The sequence below is a fragment of the Thunnus albacares genome, chromosome 16 (assembly GCF_914725855.1).
Source record: "Thunnus albacares chromosome 16, fThuAlb1.1, whole genome shotgun sequence".
NCBI classification, from domain to species: domain Eukaryota; kingdom Metazoa; phylum Chordata; class Actinopteri; order Scombriformes; family Scombridae; genus Thunnus; species Thunnus albacares.
Window position 1 is genome coordinate 2,038,904 of NC_058121.1, and position 18,003 is coordinate 2,056,906.

The 18,003-nt window shown below is 38.9% G+C and overlaps 1 protein-coding gene across 1 annotated transcript in view; it reads left to right on the forward strand.

Annotated features, from left to right (window-relative positions):
• The first annotated feature begins 8,981 nt into the window (after positions 1–8,981).
• ube2j1 (ubiquitin-conjugating enzyme E2, J1) overlaps positions 8,982–18,003 on the forward strand; it is a 47,925-nt gene continuing 38,903 nt past the window's right edge. The window contains exon 1 of the mRNA XM_044377159.1: positions 8,982–9,357. Within this exon, the coding sequence (XP_044233094.1) occupies positions 9,327–9,357 (31 nt within the window). The 5' untranslated portion in view covers positions 8,982–9,326. The remainder of the gene's footprint in view (positions 9,358–18,003) is intronic.

Genomic DNA, 18,003 nt, shown 5'->3' on the forward strand with positions numbered 1-18,003 from the left:
TGGGTGGAAGATTGCTGCACTTGATGGAGAGCCAACCCCATGACATTACATAAAGCTTTTTTTCTCTGTCTCCCTTCATTAGAGGTTAATCTATATACACACCAACTGTCGGTTGATCATATGACCCCCAAACGTGTCAAAATCGAATGCCATCATTTTTGAATGTGTTTCAGGTGCGAACTCATTATTGCAGACTATGAGGAGCAGTTTAAGTTGACGTTCATAATTTTGAAGGATATAAGCTGTCAGAGCGAAGAGAAAGAAAGAAATTTTCACTGTGAATGTGATGGAAGGAAACTGAAGGATGAGCCAAGAAACTAAAAGAATTGATTGACTGTAACATTTACTATAAGGTGTAATTTTTTCCCTGTTACTCTAACCAAAATCTTCATGTGCAAATGCTTGTTACTGCATGGAGCTTTAAAGATGGACATCTATGTCAATATTTATTTGAAAAATTCAGTATATCAAATGTAATTTGGTTTTTGGCAGAATGGAGTCTCTAAAACAGCTTTTGGATGATCATGATACACTAATTCACCATTAATCTATTATTAAAAACCCAAGCTAATGAAGTTCCTATAGGAATCTCTGTCTGTGAGAGAGATGAGATGATTGATGTCAGTTCCAGGTTAATATAAAGACTGGAAGCAGGAGGAAAATCTAGCTGGCTCTGTCAAAAAGTTCAAATATACATCCACAAAGGTGGATGGTCACTAATTAACATTTTGTATTTCACTTGTTTCATCTTTACAAAAGCAGGAATGTAAAAACTGCAATTTATGATTTTAGAGGGACTATCTCAACAATCTAATTTCCAAAATATAAGTGTAAACTCACTGCCCAGCATCAAATAACAAAGTTAGCCAGCTGGCTAAACAGCTGGCGAAGAAACATCCCAGAGCCAAAGAGGCAGACATGTTTCTCAGTTGGTGGAGATTGAAAGAGACCTAAAAGCCAAATTCATATTGGACTTGAAGTCACAAGACATGACTCCACATGAATGCTATTGTTACTCTTGTTGATGGATGTCTCAGTTTGCAACAGTTTGTTAACACTTCAAAACAAGATTATAAGATGTCTGTGTTAGCTTGTTGTGGATTACTTCTGTCCCCAAGGAGGCACATAAAATCACAGTATAATACATGTGGAAGTGCCTGAAAAAGCAAACGTAAAGGTGCAGTGTGTAGAATTTAGTGGCATCTAGTGGAACAGACTTGGCAGAAATGGAATATAATATTCATGTTGTAATCAGTGTATAATAACCTGAATCTAAGAATCATTGTGTTTAGAATGAGCCCTTTATATCTACAGAGGGAGCGGGTTCTCTTCCACAGAGCCCGCCAAGTTGCAACGCCATGTTTCTACAGTAGCCCAGAACAGACAAACCAAACACTGGCTCTAGAGAGGGCCTTTGCGTTTTTCGCAGCCACCGTAGGTTCTCCTACACACTGTAAAAGGGAGGGAGAGGGGGGCAATCTGCAACCTCACTTCTAGATACCACTAAATCCTACACACTGGTCCTTTAAATAAGGTACTTACTAACTTGTAAATGCAGATTTCATAAATGTGGTTCTATATTGACCATGAAGAGTATTTTTAAACCCTCACACAACCAGCTCAGCAATCATACAATCATCTGGAGTTGTTAGATCACATGAACTCTCTACTTTTCATCCAACATGACATGAACACACTATGGGAGAAGAGTGGCTTGTATTGTTGATTCCTCAGGTTTGCACCTTGCTGTGTGTTCTTTTTGACTTTGAAATTTTAACAGGCAGACTGCTACCAACTGTTGAATAAGCTTCTCTGATCCAATCTTCCCATATCAATTTCCTTATTCTCCCTTGTTCCATCATCTAATTATTTTGTTCACAACATTGATAAGATGTGTTTAGTCCCTTGGGTAATATGTATGTACGGGAGAGTGTGTGCCAACATGCACACTTATCTGCACACTTCACACAATAAAAAAGGAGCTACCGGGGTGACTTTGGACCCCGCATGCTAATGTGCAGGTTATTTACATGCATATTATTGTTGGCTCTCATTTTTCATCTATATTTTTCATCATTCTTCACTGTCTAGAAAAGCAGAGGTAATAAAGAGATCAATTTAACAGCTGAGGATTGGTGCATATATTCTCAAGATTTTGCAGTTTACTTCCTTATGTTGTGGTTTTTCAGCTCTAATGTGACATTAATTTGGCATGAAATTACAGAAATGATGCACGATAGAAAGCCTCCAACACGTCCTCCAAATTAAATGACAGAATATGTTGTTGGTCCGTGCACTTCCTAACAACACATAGAAGCATTTTCTGATTGGATAAGTGGAGCTTTGAGCTCAGGAAGTTTCTTGTGATGGACATTTAGAGGAATGTATTTCCTTTGGTGCACAGGAACTGCAGCCCTCCACACAAGTAGGGCTAAACTAAAACTTGAGGTTAATAATTCTCTGCCCTGCTGAAGTGTCCTTGAGCAAGAATGCTTTGGTGTATACATTATGTACTAAATTGTCATCGTACACTATTCTGCAGAAATTAATATAACAGGAAATACAATACATCCATAAAATGTGAAATGCCATAGCCAGTTAAACTTCACAAAGAGTGAACAAAATGAATGTCAAAATAACCACGACTCATGTTCCACTTATTAGTTTTTTCAGAGCTTTCAATGTATCTCATAGTCTTTCTTAGTGAATGTAGGTGGCACAAGTGTCATCATATAACCTAAAAATTGAACCTCAGATGCATGATAACTGGTGGATGAAACCAGTAACCCTCCTGGTCAATGACCTTTGACCTCTTCTCAGTGGATGCTGTGAGTGGTTACGGGTAGATATTCACAGACAGTTGTCTGTTTCTGGTGTTCATTCAGTCTCTTGTCCAGGGTGCTCACTGTTTCACAGGCGGTCATCCCTACAGCTGTTATATGTGATGCCATGATGATGTCATACACCACTCCTGTCCTCCTCTCAGGGGGGTCCTGTCTACTGTACTGGCAGAGATCTGAAGGTGTTGAATGGTTTGTGGTAAGTGTGGTAAGAGATCTTGTGACTTTAAAGCTGCACTAATCAGATAAGAACAATAAGAACAGTGAGTCAAATGAGCACAGAAAGTTTAATGTGAAAAGGATCAGTCATAGTGACACATCCAACTGCAGTTCTTCTCAGCTCTATGAAGCATTACAGCATCTTTAAGCTCATTGTTTTAATTTTCCGGCCTGCAACTTTACTGCTTAGTGCTTTCTCAATGCTCTCATTAGTGTCGTTTCCAGCAGCATCAGGCAGCTGTTTTCGGTGAAAAAGCTCTGATAAACCCACTGTGCACCACCTGCCCAGCACCAAACACAAGGCAGACAATATTAAAAAACTAGCTGGTGAACATAGTCAAGCATTTAGTAACTAAAGAAGCAGATGTTTTTCTCAGGAATTCTCAGGTAGAGACCAAAACATAAGTCAGGGTGGGATTTGAATCATCCACTTTTTGTAACTCGCTGGATCTGCTGCACTTCCCTCTCTGTATCCTCCTCCACACTGACAAGGGAGGTGGGTTCGTGTTAATAATGTTGCATTAAGCTGTTGATGTTTGAGCAGTACAGTTTGGTGAAAAAAGAGATGGGTGTTCCATGCTCAGGTCACATAATAACACTTGAGTCAGTTCCATTTGCTGATGAAGACTGTGAAATGTGACTGGAAAAAAAGCTAGTAAGTGGAAATTATTTTGTCACACATTCTGATCCCAAGGCAACACTGTCTCCTAGAAATTCTGTTTATGTGCTAACTAATTTGCAACAGCAAATATGCTCCTGAGGAAATGTAATGCTGCACAGATAATATTAATATACTGGGGAAATGTTGTTAATTTACTTTTCTGGCAAGTCCCAAAATGTTGATACTGGCCAGTAAAATGTTCACTGCCAACATATTTCATTTTTTCCCCTATAATATCCACTTATAGCAACTACAGCATTAATTATCTGTTTTATGGTTAGTTTAAATACTGGCAGCACTTGGTTAAGGTAAGTGAAAGATCATGGTCTTGTGTAACATAGATGTCAAAAAATGACATCTATGTTACACAAATGCAGCACTTCCTTCAATGGAAAAAAAAACATAGTCTGTGAACATGATCCAGGCAGTGATGACATTTCTTCAACAAAATAATTGGGAAAAAAATAATTAGTAGTATGTAAACCTAATTTTCATGAGACAGAATTGTCAACAGTTAAGGATGATCTCAACACAGCAAAATGCTTTTGTGTAAAGATTTGATGAAACAGTTTTGTTTTCCTTGATCTTCATGGAACTGCTGTCATTCATAATTCTTTTTTTGCAGTTTTAAGAAGCTCTTCCATTTCCTTTGTGCATTGTATTGTGGGATGACTTGAGTTTCTTACACTGTGATATTACGATTCCTTTTGAAAATATCTTGACTTTTTCAGGGTAATATCATGAATACATTACAATTCAATTCTCAGAAAACTCCATTGCAGAGAATAAAGGAACTGAATTGCTTATATATTATACTACTAGTGTTGAACAATTACTGAACAATTACAGAGAATAGGAAATCACTTACAATTCCGTTGCATTATACCTGCTTTATGATACAGGACACTGTTTGGCTGGAACACAGAGCACCAGATAAGAACCAAGTTTCTCCTTCATCTCCAACATTGGCTCCATGGATGCACATGATGCAGCAAGAACATGCTGTTGAGGGCAAAGTCACTGGCCTATATGACATGTCAGTGGCTTCTGTGGGTTTTGACATTGCAGCAGTGTGTTTCGCAAATGCCCCTGGCATCTGTATATGACTAGAGCAATCAACTGCAAGGCTTGAAGTGCGTGGGCACACATGCAGAAGAACTGGGATGCACTTGATGTGGTACGGCATGAGCCAGTGGTCAAGCATCCCTTTGTTGTTTTGCAATATGATCTGGAGATCTGACGTTGAGTGGAGTTAATTTGAAATGATGCTGCAGAGTGTTTTGCAGTCAAGGACTCATCTATGGTTAATGTGGCATCAGAGTTTTTGTTGTTTCAGCAATTTAGAAGACAATATAATATACAACCAGACAATGGGCAAGTAACAATTAGCTCCCTCCTTTTATGGATAAATAGAATAATCTTCAAGCCAGGGACAGTGATGGGGCTGCACCTCTGGCTTGAAGGCTGTGTGGAGGACTGGATCTCCACAAAGGCAATCACCAAGAAGCTTATGCACATCCATACATTCTAAGTATCTGCTCAAAAAGATGAAAAAATACCTGCTCAATGTTCCTAAATCCTCTATTATTCAATGCGGACATAACAACATTCTGACCATAAATGGTCTTCGTCAGGTGTGTTGCTTTCTTTGTGTCCATATCTCCCCAAACTTTAACTTTAATTTGGCTACATTTGAACATATCTCCCAGTCCCTAATGAACCAGCAGTCCTGAGGTTTGCAGGATGGTTCTGACAGGAATCGGACCTGCAATGGGCTAGCAACCTCCTGAGGGTCTCGGAGCAGCTCAAAGCCAATTTAATAACAATGCAAATATGGTTACAATGATAATGATTGATGTAACTTTAACAATACTGATCCAATGAGACCAACCAAACCCAGATGTTCTGTTCAGTCAATAGTCCTGTTACCCCCCGTACACCAACCTGACTGTTGGTGCTACCAGCAGCTGTCTATGGACCTTGTTTTATGGATGTTTGGATGTTGCTGTCATCTGTCTGTCTGTGACATCATTTCTTTGTTTGTCTTTATTTGTCTCTTCTGTCTTTTCCTCTAACTTTTCCTTCTTAGACTGATTTATTGGAAATTCAATCATCTAGTAATTCACAAAAAAAAACAACAACAGTGGAAGTATATTTTATATATAATAATTATGTATCAATCTGGATCTTGGAACTACAAGAAGTGACACATCTGATGATCTCAAGGAGCAGGAGGGGGCATAGGGCAATAACAGATCTGATAGATAACTTGGAGCAAGGCCTCTCAGGGCTTTGCAAGTAATTGATAAAATCTTCAAAATTTATCCTAAAAGCAACATAATGTATAGTCACCTGAAGATAAGAATCGTTGTGATTTTGTTACCTTAGAATGAGCCTTTTATATCTACATAGAGAGTGGGTCCCCTTCCATGGAGGCCGCCATGTTGCACCACCGTGTGTTTCTACAGTAGCCCAGAATGGACAAACCAAACACTGGCTCTAGAAAGGGCCTCTCCCGTTTTTCACAAGTTTCGTGGCCACCGTAGGTTCTCCTATATGCATGGAAGGGGAGGGGGTATTCAGTTGGTTGTAATCAACCTCACCTGAACTGGGGGGCTGCATAAAGGGCCCGTATAAGATAAACGGGCCCTTTATGCCCTTGAACTGTGAAACATGCTAATCTACTCTAGTGGAGTCCCAGAACAAAAATATAGGGCTGGAAATGAGCATGACCCCCTTTAATTTCACATTGCCAATTGAAATTTAATATATTTTTCTGCTTTCTTACATTGTTTATCATCTGGCAACACCTGAAATGTATCTTGTGTAGTTGCTCATCAATCCTGCCAGGTGGAAACTATAATTTAGTCAAGCTGGCAGGAGTTTAAACAAATCTTTATATATTTGGATTTTAATAAAGTGGTTCAAACTTCATCTGTACTGGCAGGACAAAGTCATAAGCAGGTCAAGATCAAAGTAAGTCATATTAACCTCGATAAAGCTTTTAAAGCATCAGTAAAATCTCTGTGAAATCTCGATAAAATAGCCTGCTTTGTGACTCACAGATTTCTGTGTATTGCTTCATCTCTGAAACTGACATTTGCTTGACATTTCAGCCTTTGAATTACTTTTGCATTAATATTAAGTGAGAGAGACAAGCAGACAGACAGTGAGTTTTTTTTCCCATATTCAGATCTTCACAGAATGTTTGGTGGCAGGAAGAGGACGACAGGATGGAGGCAGTCAGGTCTAAACATAAAGATGGATCAATGGAGAGAATTTGATGAGTGTTTAATTGTTTAACTTGCTTAAATTTTGCAGTAGTGGAGAGGTTTAAAAACAACCATGGCGGTGTCAAGTCTGTCAAAGCCACATGGAGCAGAACAACTGTTACTGTTTGCACTTTGGCTTAGTAAAAATAACATGCAGGCAACATTAAATAGCAAATGAGTCATGGAATATCTATCAGGGAAGATAGGTACTGCTGGTTAGGTACCAACTTCCCTCATCAATTTGAAATTTGAATATAAGGTACAACATACAATATTTTGTTTTGTATGGTGCTGTCCTGCAAACCTCACCTTGGATCTTTGCTATTACAAGAAAAGTTTGACGATAAGACATATAGCCTGTGGACATCAGAGGAGTTGATAATACTTTATTAATATTTACCATGATGACAGTATACAGAGTACCATTAAAGACACTTTGAAGGCTTTGTTAAATTAAAAATATATTAAATATATTTTATATAATAGTATGCTTTTTGATTTGTAGATGACAAAATTAAGGGGATTTAATAAGAGTTACACACTCAGGTAAGGCCAGGCCTGTGAGATAATAATGTGCTGTGTCATGTCTTCTGCTATGGAAACAACCATATACATATATATATATAACTCATATATATATTGTATTATAATGTATATAATATATATTATGCAATTTTAGTGACATTTTTTCAATTGAAGCAGCCAAAAAAATTAAATTATAGAAGTTCATTAAGGCCTTGTTGAAGACATAATTCTGAGATCAATCACTTAACATATTGCACATATTAAACAATATTAACTTATTAGCATACTCCCCAGCAAAATTAAAACAAAAAAAACAATAATGACCCTTTCCTGCACCTGCTTTTCCAACAGTTTTCCAACAAGCTTTTGGGTCATTGTCCTGTTGGAAAACAAATGATGGTCCCACTGTGCACAAACCAGATGGCATGGTCCACTTGTCCTCCTAGGGGGAAGGATCACTGCAAATCAATACAAAGTTGTTCTGAGTGATCATCTTTATCCTATGATGAAACATTTCTATCCTGATGGGAGTGGTCTCTTCCAGGATGACAGTTCCCAATTCACAGGACACGAGGGGTCACTGAATGATTTGATGAGTATGAAAATGATGTGAATCATATGCTATGGCCTTCACAGTCACCAGATCTCAATTCAATTGAACACCTATGGGAGATTTTGGACTGACGTGTTAGACAGCGCTCTCCACCACCATCATCAAAACACCAAATGAGGGAATATCTTTTGGAAGAATGGTGTTCATCCCTCCAGTAGAGTTCAGAGACTGTAGAATCAATACAGAGGAGCACAGAAGCTGTTCTGGCTGCACATGGTGGCCCAACACCTTCTGTATAAACATAACAAAAAAGCTTATATTCAATCAATCAATATAACAACCATGAGACAAACAATAGAGGCAAGCATTCCCCACGAAACTTGTGAAGGCCCTCTCTAGAGCCAGCTTCTGTAGATATAAAGGGCTCATTCTAAGGTAATGAAAACACAATGATTCTTATTGTCAGGTGATTATACAGTAATAAAAACATACTTATAAATATTATATTCCATTTCTGCCAAGTCTGTTCCACTAGATGCCACTAAATCTTACACATTGGTCCTTTAATACTGTAGCAATTTGAGTTTCACTATTAATAAAAAGTGCAGTCGACATTAAATGTATTATTTATTATTTATTTGAATATGAATAATTTACCCATTATGATTACAATGTCAGATATTCCTTTGAGAGATTTCCCATATAAACCAACATTTGGAGTAAATCAAAGAATTATTAAATAAATATTATTCATTTTAAGACTCAACCTATTTCATTGTTTTCAGATTTGAGCAGCTGAATACCAGTTTTTCATTATTTTAAATTGCATATAAAAGAAGCAGACCAATGCGGAAACGTTTTTTTGCAATAATGCGCATGCGCCGTCTCAGAAGAAGAAAACAAACCAACCAGCCAGTCAGCAGTCAGTCAATCACTTCCTGTTTACGTTTCCACAAACGACGTCACGCGGACATCAAGCGTCTAACAAACAGTTTGAAAACCGAAACAGTAGATAACTTGAGAAACAGGCCATAAATAGTTTCATCTCCATCTGAGCTTCTTTCCGGAGCACCGGGGAGAGTGGACGACTCACGGTTTCAGCTGTCCTGCTCATATTTGAGGAACGAACCAAGCTAGCCGGGTTGCTGAGTTAAGCTAACGTTAAATTGGTAGCCGGGAGCTAAATTAGCTAGCGAGTTAGCAACAGAAACTCAATAGCACTTCATCATTAAACAGAGTGCTCGACGTCTCTAGATATGGAGAATAAATATAACCTCAAGAGTCCAGGTAAGCTCACTTGTAAATGTCATTTATCTGTTGTTCTGTAGCTCTCACCGAGTTTGCTAGAGATGACTAACACAGCTGAAACCCTCAGTTCACTGTTGACATTCCTCAATTATTTAACACACAATTGAACTTTCTCCTTCAAAATGACATTTCGACATTTCTTCTGATACTCGACGTACACTAAGTTTGTAACTTGACTGTGCTTCCTCGTGTTTGTGTTCGCTGGCTTATCTCACTTGTGAACTCTGTATGTAAATGTCTATATGTATAGTATTCTGAAGAAAATGGTCGATATTCTTTGTACAGTATTTCTACAGGAATAGTACTGGCATGGCTCTTGTTTTGGGCTGAAAGAGACTAGTTGACATGTAAAGAGTACGTGGTGCGCTTAGTTGAGGACACGTCTGCTTGTGTAGCTATAGCCTTATCAAGGATGTATTTCAGTTGGAGCAGAAATGAAGTACTGTGAGTGTTCATTTGCAAGGATATTCATTCAGTAGATGGGTTATTTTTCTAGCAACAAGTGAGTCAATGCAGTATCAAAACTCCATATGTTTCAAAGCAACATACTGTTTTTCTGTGTTTAGTTCATCTAAAATGAGACAGCTGATGTTCTTGTGTGACTAAATGGATAAAACATGGCAACAACACTGTCAAGGTTAAGTTTTCATTCACTTAGGCATTATGAATGTGAGCCATATAAATTGTGATAATGCAAGAAGGTGATATGTGTGGAAGATTCTGTCTATATATTGAGGCTATATACAATAAAAAGTAAAAACTTTTGTCTGTTATGGTCTTACGTGAGGTACATATCTGCTAGTAGTAGCAGAGTATCCCTTAACGTTGCCCTGTGTTAATGCTGAAACTGAAACTGAACAATATTAGCATTGCAGGATTACTGTGCTAAAATAAGACAATATTCAAATCACTGAAGTATGTAAGTAACCAAGACTTGTTAAGGGCCTCAGTGGCTGGTACATTGTTAGCAGGACACTCATATTTTAAATAAGAAAAGACAATAGCTTTATTCTTCTTGAAAGTGCAATAAAATACACTCACTAAAGAAGAATAGAACAAAATAAAAGTATAAAAAAAACAAATGAAGGTTCAACCTACCGTTTATACTTTTATCAATGAAAATACAAATTTCTGGTTCAAATGTTTCAAATTACACAGAATCCTATGCGTCCAAGCTTATCAGTTCCTCTTATCGATGTCCAGGCATGTGATGTTGACGGAACAAAAAAGGTGGAAGTCAGCTGTGAGGGCAGTGCAGCGTCTGGACTGTCTACAGTGCACACATGCTAATGTCAGCTATCTTGTAATTTATCTTCAAAAAAAGGCAGCAATTGCAAATATTTTTTTGATTTAATGAGTAAATTATTACTTTTGGTCCACCAAAGAAATGAGAATAGAAAATAAGAAGAAAATAACTTGGTGCTCAGTCTGTTCACCTCAAAAATTTTGCACCCATTCAGTGTCTTGGACAACGATGTCTTTCCTCAGAGCTAACGGCGCAGCAGAGAGGCTGCTCTCCACAGCGGAGCACTCCACCTCCCGCTCATTTTGTTATTCTCAAACAGACTGAAGAAATTTCAAATTAATTCATTCATTCATTAATGCAGTTAACTTTTGGGTGTGGACCATTTATCTTATCTACCAGTTATGTTTCATATATTCATCAGCATGCAAGATCATTGATGAACAGTGGAGATAATAAAATAGTTAAATTGACACTGAAACCTTCTGTAGGCCTATTATTTTCCACACTGAAAACTGATCAGGAATTGATAATGGCATTGGTATCAATAAAATCTTAATTCCCATCTTTAGTACTGATAGGTACTTCCACGTTACTATATTTCCATGTATATGTGTATTGTATTCCAAGCATATTATGAATATATAGTATGAGTTGAAAATGAAAGAGAAAACAATGAATGAACTGTATGAATGTGTGATCATGCTGCAAGTAGAAAAGAGGGTAAAAACATTAGAAACAGGAGTAGAAACAGTGGATTGAGTTTGAGAGCAGTGTCCAAAATTAACTTTTTGACTCACTGCCAAGGAGGCTGGTAGATGAAAAAATCCACTGGCCAAACATATTTTTTACTGGCCAAAATAATGGATTTCCTTTTTGTGTCACATATACATTTGTTTCAGTACATTTCATTGAGATAATAAGGTATTATGTTGAATACAAACTTTAAGAAGAGGCCTGAGCAAAATTAGAAGCAAAATGATCTTAGTTTGACAGAAGAGTACAGTTATAGGCTATGATAATCAATACAGCTGTCTACACCGCTTCAGGGCACATAGCTGTGACCCGAAGTGTAGTTTTTAGGCTTCAGGTCTATTTTTCTCCATTTTACATGCGTAACTACAGTCATTGTGATTGGGCTCTGAGCATTTCTAAAACACGGGTGACCTACGCTCAGCACTGTACCTGAACATCTCCTGTGTAGACACATGGACAGGACACTCGCTGCTGTTGCTGCTCTGCTACGCTGTCTGTGTAGACACATTGTCAGACTGTCTCGAGTGCTCTTACAGTTTTGCGGCACTGATTAAAACACATAATTACTCATGCAAGTCTACACTGAGCCATCATGACAGATATTTTGTCACATGACTATTTTGGACAACATTTACCTGCCAGTATGGCGGATAGCCTTCTGAGATTTACTCACCAAACAGAAAATCTACCTGCATTTGGCACTTGGCGGGTGTTATTTCGAACCCTGGATATATGATAATAGAGCAGGATAATAAACCTTGTCAGTGAGAGCTGTACATGGACATGAGTATTCCAGTCAGGTTTGTGCGTGTTAATTTCATTATCCTTTTCAGAAATCAAATTAAACCAATATCCTGGTTTTGAGAAACCTGAATATGCAGAGACACAGGCGGAAATACATTTGAAATGTGACACTTTTGTTTCTATTACTGTGTCTATTAACACCTATCAAGTTGACAAAGGCAAATCAAGCAGAATGATAAATCCTGTGGTAAATCAACTAAACTGCATTTATTTTCAACTGTTGAGGTAACTCAGTCTTTACAGACATGACTCAGAGTGGCTGAGAGGTCCAGAACTCAAAGACACACCTGGATCTGCACAATGTATCGCAAAATCTAGACATAGAAGCACCAGAGAATCATTACACTGATTACAAGTTTCATCCATAAATACATTCTGTGCCTATTAAGGAAGCAAGTAACCAAAAACATTGGAAACATGTGTCACTACAAGTTATGGAAATAATTGCAACAAAAACAGCTGGACTCAGCTTTTCAACTCCTCCGTGCAGATCAGACTCAGCTGTTGGGGGGGAAAAACCCCAGGAGGTAGACTGTCCATATAATTATCTTTAATTATAAATTATTGGTTCCTTAGATTTGTGACGTAAGAGCTGCCTGACTGAATCTGTGTTTTTGAGACTGTCCTTGATACACTGCAGTTTCAAAGCGGAAACGCTCTGCCATGGCGTTGACTGCTTATTTCGCTCCTGATATGTCTTGTAGCGTGTGAAAAACACCACATGGACATGTTAACAAGACTTGCTTTTCATTGGAGGGGGTCTTTAATGTTTGCTCTACAGCTGTACAACTCTTTTTCTCCAAGGACACACACATAGACATACTGCAGACACACACACAGGTGCTTAATTCCCCCCGGGCATGCATGATTTGTTTGGAGCCATTGAGTTGGAACTGGTGAGTCCAGTTTTCAGTTTTGATATTGAGTGTCAGTTATTGTATCAGTTGAGCTACCTTTACTGTAGTTTTTTCTTCATGCATATGTTCCATCACCAATTCATTATCTGTTATAGAACAAATTAGAATAATACACACTCATTTAGTTAGTTGAACATTTCACAATACAAGACAATCACACAAAACAATCATCACAGACTGTCAGTGTCTCAGAGAAATGAGTGTCTCTAACTTAGTTATTCTGCAGTTCATTCCAGTAGTAACTGGACACCAGTCTGTCCCAGTTCAGCATTGACATGAGAAACTTTCAAAGCTACCCTATCCTGTGATCAGCTGCTCATGTTACTCTTATAATAGTCATGGTGACAGGTCTCAATGTGTTTTATTATATGTTCAAAACAATAGGATATCATAACAGAAGTTGTCTGAGTCTGGCTGTTCAAAACATGTACTAATACAATATTTCTTCATCCATTCCATCCAGTCATCCGTCCAGTTTCCTATGACCTGCAAGCTGATTATTCAGAATTATATTATTAATGAAATATATATTACATATTAGGGCAAAAAGTTATAATTCATGTCCATAAATCAGCTTCCAGCCCAACAAAGCAGAAATCAGCTGGTGTAGTGACCATTTGTGAAGAATATAGATAGTTTTACTAACTTAATAACTTGCATCATCAGACTGACTCTTAAGGTGAAGATAAGAGCTCTTGCTAATGTTGGTTAACGTCTTACTTAACTTTGCTTTAGAGATGCTCTGTTTATTTTTAGCTTTTTTTTTTAACGGGCCCATTTCCACCAGCACTCTTGGAGAACAGGCATTAGCTGACTATGAAAAGAACCCTCAAACAAAAGTTGTGATCAACCACATTAAAAGATCTACAGTGTGAGTGCAGCAGTGATATTACTTCCTCTAAGGACAAGCTACATTACATTCAATGGCATATACAACTGACTTTCCAGTGTTTCCCCTATAATTGTACAGGCCTGGCGGGCCACCAGGCCAACAAGAACCCCCGCCAGTCCAAAAAATGTTCTTTTTAATGCCAAAAATAATGCCAAACATCCATTCATTCTGTAATCAATGGCGTTTGGCTGCATCTCTGTGCAGTGCAGTTTCGAAACATGAGTCAACCTCTGTGTCATTGCCTGGGGAAGTCTTGGTAGCATAGCTGTTTAAAGGAATAGGGCAGTGTGTAATGTGCGTAGTGAGTGAAATGTGCGAGCGGAAGAAAAGTGACAGTAAACATGAGCAGAGGAAAGGGTTAGCAGTAAGTTGTCAATCTGGCACTAAATGTATTGTAGAGGCTACAGTGTATCAGTTAATAAATGCTGCAGCTTCTCAAGACAACTGCTGGAAGAGAGAAGGGGGTTAGCCCCTAATTGAGCAACAATAGGTTAGCCTAACCTGACGAAGCTAAACAGAGAAACAGAGAATGAAGAAATGTGTTGCTGCTGAGTCTCCCAACTTTTGCTCAGCAGCCCCCCCCCACCCCCCACACTCCCTTGAGGCCTCCACCACCACCACCCAGAAGCAGTCAACCTAGAGGAAAGACATTGCTTTCCTTCTGCACACTTTGGATATCGCTACCAGCAAATGTAGCTTGAAGGTAGAAGCACCCATGAGGTTCATTGATAAATACTGAGACTGTGAACAGGCTGTTTTTAAAGTGGTAGGAGTATGAGTGTACACTGATGCAGTGCCTTTGACAGCTGTTTCCATTTTGAATCATGGCTTACCTTTTGTTTTTCTGTGCACATCCCTGATGATCACATTCACTGTGTTGTACGGTTTATGTTAAATTTTAATAACTACAGTTAGTGCAGTGTCTGGTATAAAATGTATTTTATTCTACCCTTCCTCACTGTACCTTATCGTACCCTAGCGTTTTCACTAAATTTAGGAGCTGACTCAAAGAGTGGGATTATCTGTCTTTTGTGTTCCTGGCTTTACCTTTTTAGCTGAATGTAGTGGAAGCAGCAGCAACAATAAAAAGTGTTCAGACTATGGAAGAATCTCTTCCCTCCCTCATCTGTACCTGTCACGTATTTAAAGTTGGCTTGTTATTACGCAATAGTGTCTCCTCTCTCCCCTCTGTACCGACTGTGAATGATTCCCGGTGGCAAACACTCAAAAATGTGTGTTACATAAGATGATTTGGCATCCAAGGATTATCACTCTATTGCCTTGGGCCAGTGACCGGACCTCTGCGAATGAAACATAGGCCAGAGGCACTTGTGTGGGAAAGGGCTTTTCCTTGTCATCTCTGCTCACTGTTACCGGAAGGAAGAGCCAAAAATGGGCATAGGATATGAAACTCAGCAGGGGATATGGAGCACTGGAGCGCCTGTCACGGTGCATCCAGGCACGGGCGGGGACAGTGATGTACTGAAATCTGGAATGCCTCCTCTTCCCCTCTCCTCTTCCAACTCAACATGCTGAGGAATTACAGTACATTCATATTGGATATATCTGCAGCACATGATTTTCAACCAGAGCAAATATTTGCATTTCATCCAGAGCAAATATTATTTCACATTAATGTGAGAGCATGAAATAGTGTGACCTTCATGTAGTGAGGTGTAGTAGGGCTATGGAGGTCTGGGTAGTGGATGGGGTTGGATGGACCGTTTAATCCAATATTGGTGTCGGGTGCTGATACTGACGTAATTCATTCATCAGATATCGGTACTGAGCCACGTACCAATCCAGATTCAAACCAGGACCCTTAAGTGTACTGCACTTTCATTCACGCGCACCATAGGCGTTTCATCAGGATGGGGGACAATTATTTCAGTGCTTAGCACCTCTCAACACCATGGACAGCGCCTCAGCAGATGAAAAATGATGTTTTGTCTTCCAAAGTCCACCGAAGTATTTGTCAGTGTGCATGAGCGCAAGCTGCTGGCTACATGGCCGACTGTGACACATTGTCAGCCAGTTTTTTTTTGTTATTATTATTTTTTAAACAAAGCAAGATACAAATCTCTTCGGGGCCTATAAATAACTTTATGGGCTGTAAAAACCCCCGTTGCTCTTGTTTGGCCATCTTAATATGATCTTTCATCATTTCAAAATGTACTGTTGTCAGTGTGTGCAGAACACTGCATTTTCGTTGTTGGTTACTTTACAAAGGAAGGAGTAAACCTCCCGGAGCTCTTTAGACAAGACAGACTCTCTCTTCAGCATGATGGCTAACTGTTAGCATACTGACTGGTTCGGTCAGAAAAAGCCACAAGCGTCATAGGTTAGCAAAGGCCTTGACAATGACACATTGATTGATTGACACACATACAGACAAATCAGTGCTCAGTTCAGACGTGGTGCATTGTTTATGTTTTTATATTGGGTTAGGTAATAATGAGTGGGACAGAACATGATAAATGTCTATGTAAGCACTGAAAACAAGTATAATATAATTATTATTTTGACTCGGGGCACCCAGCTTGAAACTAGGACAATTCTGGACAAAATGGGACGTCTGGTATTTCATCCAGACATTTGTAGCAGGCAGGCAGAGTGTGTCCCACCTGCAGCTCAGTGGCAGGCTGGGTAAGGTGCACTGGCATCGGGCCGCTGCAGACAGCAGAGCCCGTGGTTGCAGCTGGAGGCGGCCATGCCACCGCCATCCCAACTCATAACAGCTGCTAGTGATATTTATTTCTCTACACAATTCTTGCACTTTTATTTCAAATATTCACTTTGAAAAGCTAATGAAGGAGTTGTCAATTTGCCAGTTGATATTGCCTTGCTGTGCACTTGATTTGTTCAAGTTTTTCAAAACATTAAAGGAGTTGCCATGGCAATTTGTACTCCTACACCTGTTTGTATGAGAAGCCTACTTAACCTAACCCTTGTGTGGTTTACTACAGCCTCATGTAACCTTACACATAATACCACCACCACCAACAACAACAATAATAATAATAATCCAGAGCTCTGGTATTGGTATCAGTATTGGTATCAGCAGATATCCAAATTCAGGTATTGGAATCGGATCAGAACTGAAAAAAGTGGATCGGTGCATCTCTAGTGATAAATGAGGCACAGAGAATAGCAGTAGTATCACACCTGAGTGAATATAGCAGAAACAATGTTAATATATACACACGTTATGTTTTACACATTATACTGCTTTAAATCTGGTGATGTTTGCTAATACTGTAATACTTTTGTCATGCAGAGAAATTGTAGGAAAACTTCCCTTTAAAGAACATGTCAGTGAACATAATCTGGGGTTTTGCAAACACCAGTACAATACAGTTTCCTTTTCTTCTTGTGGCCACTGACCTTCAAGTCTTTTTCACATATGTTAGAAGGAGTGTTGACAGTCTGTCAAGTGCTCCAGTCCTCTTGTACCCCCAGTGAGACAATCAAGGCCAGCTTCAAAAGCTGAACATTACCAGCACTGACAACAAAGCATGTGTCCAAGTGATTGATTATTCAATAAAGGGCTCCATAGCCCTATTCCCTTACCATTAGAGTGGCAACTGCTACTACTTCATCATTCACCAAGTACACCACAGTAAAGGAACCCTCTTGAAAAGCTGGTGTCAAGTACATATTAATATTGTGCGCACACCCGTTTAATTAATATTCAGCAATCATAAAGGGCACATGAACTCAGAATACCCAATCAGCCAACTAGAATAAATAATAGATGTTTTGTCTTGCTACCGCACTACCTAATGTAAAAAAATAACTTGCTACTGGAAACGTTATACACTACTCAGCTGCTACAGGGAAGCTAACATACTCTCTGCACTAGGTGTTTGTTTACAACCTGTCTGATTGTCTGACTGCTCATATTTCTTACCTCATCAGACTTTGTTATAACAATGTCGCCATTTTTCCAATTCTTAGTAATACATAATCAACTGGACAGATATATGGGCCGATCACAGATCACTGTTATCACA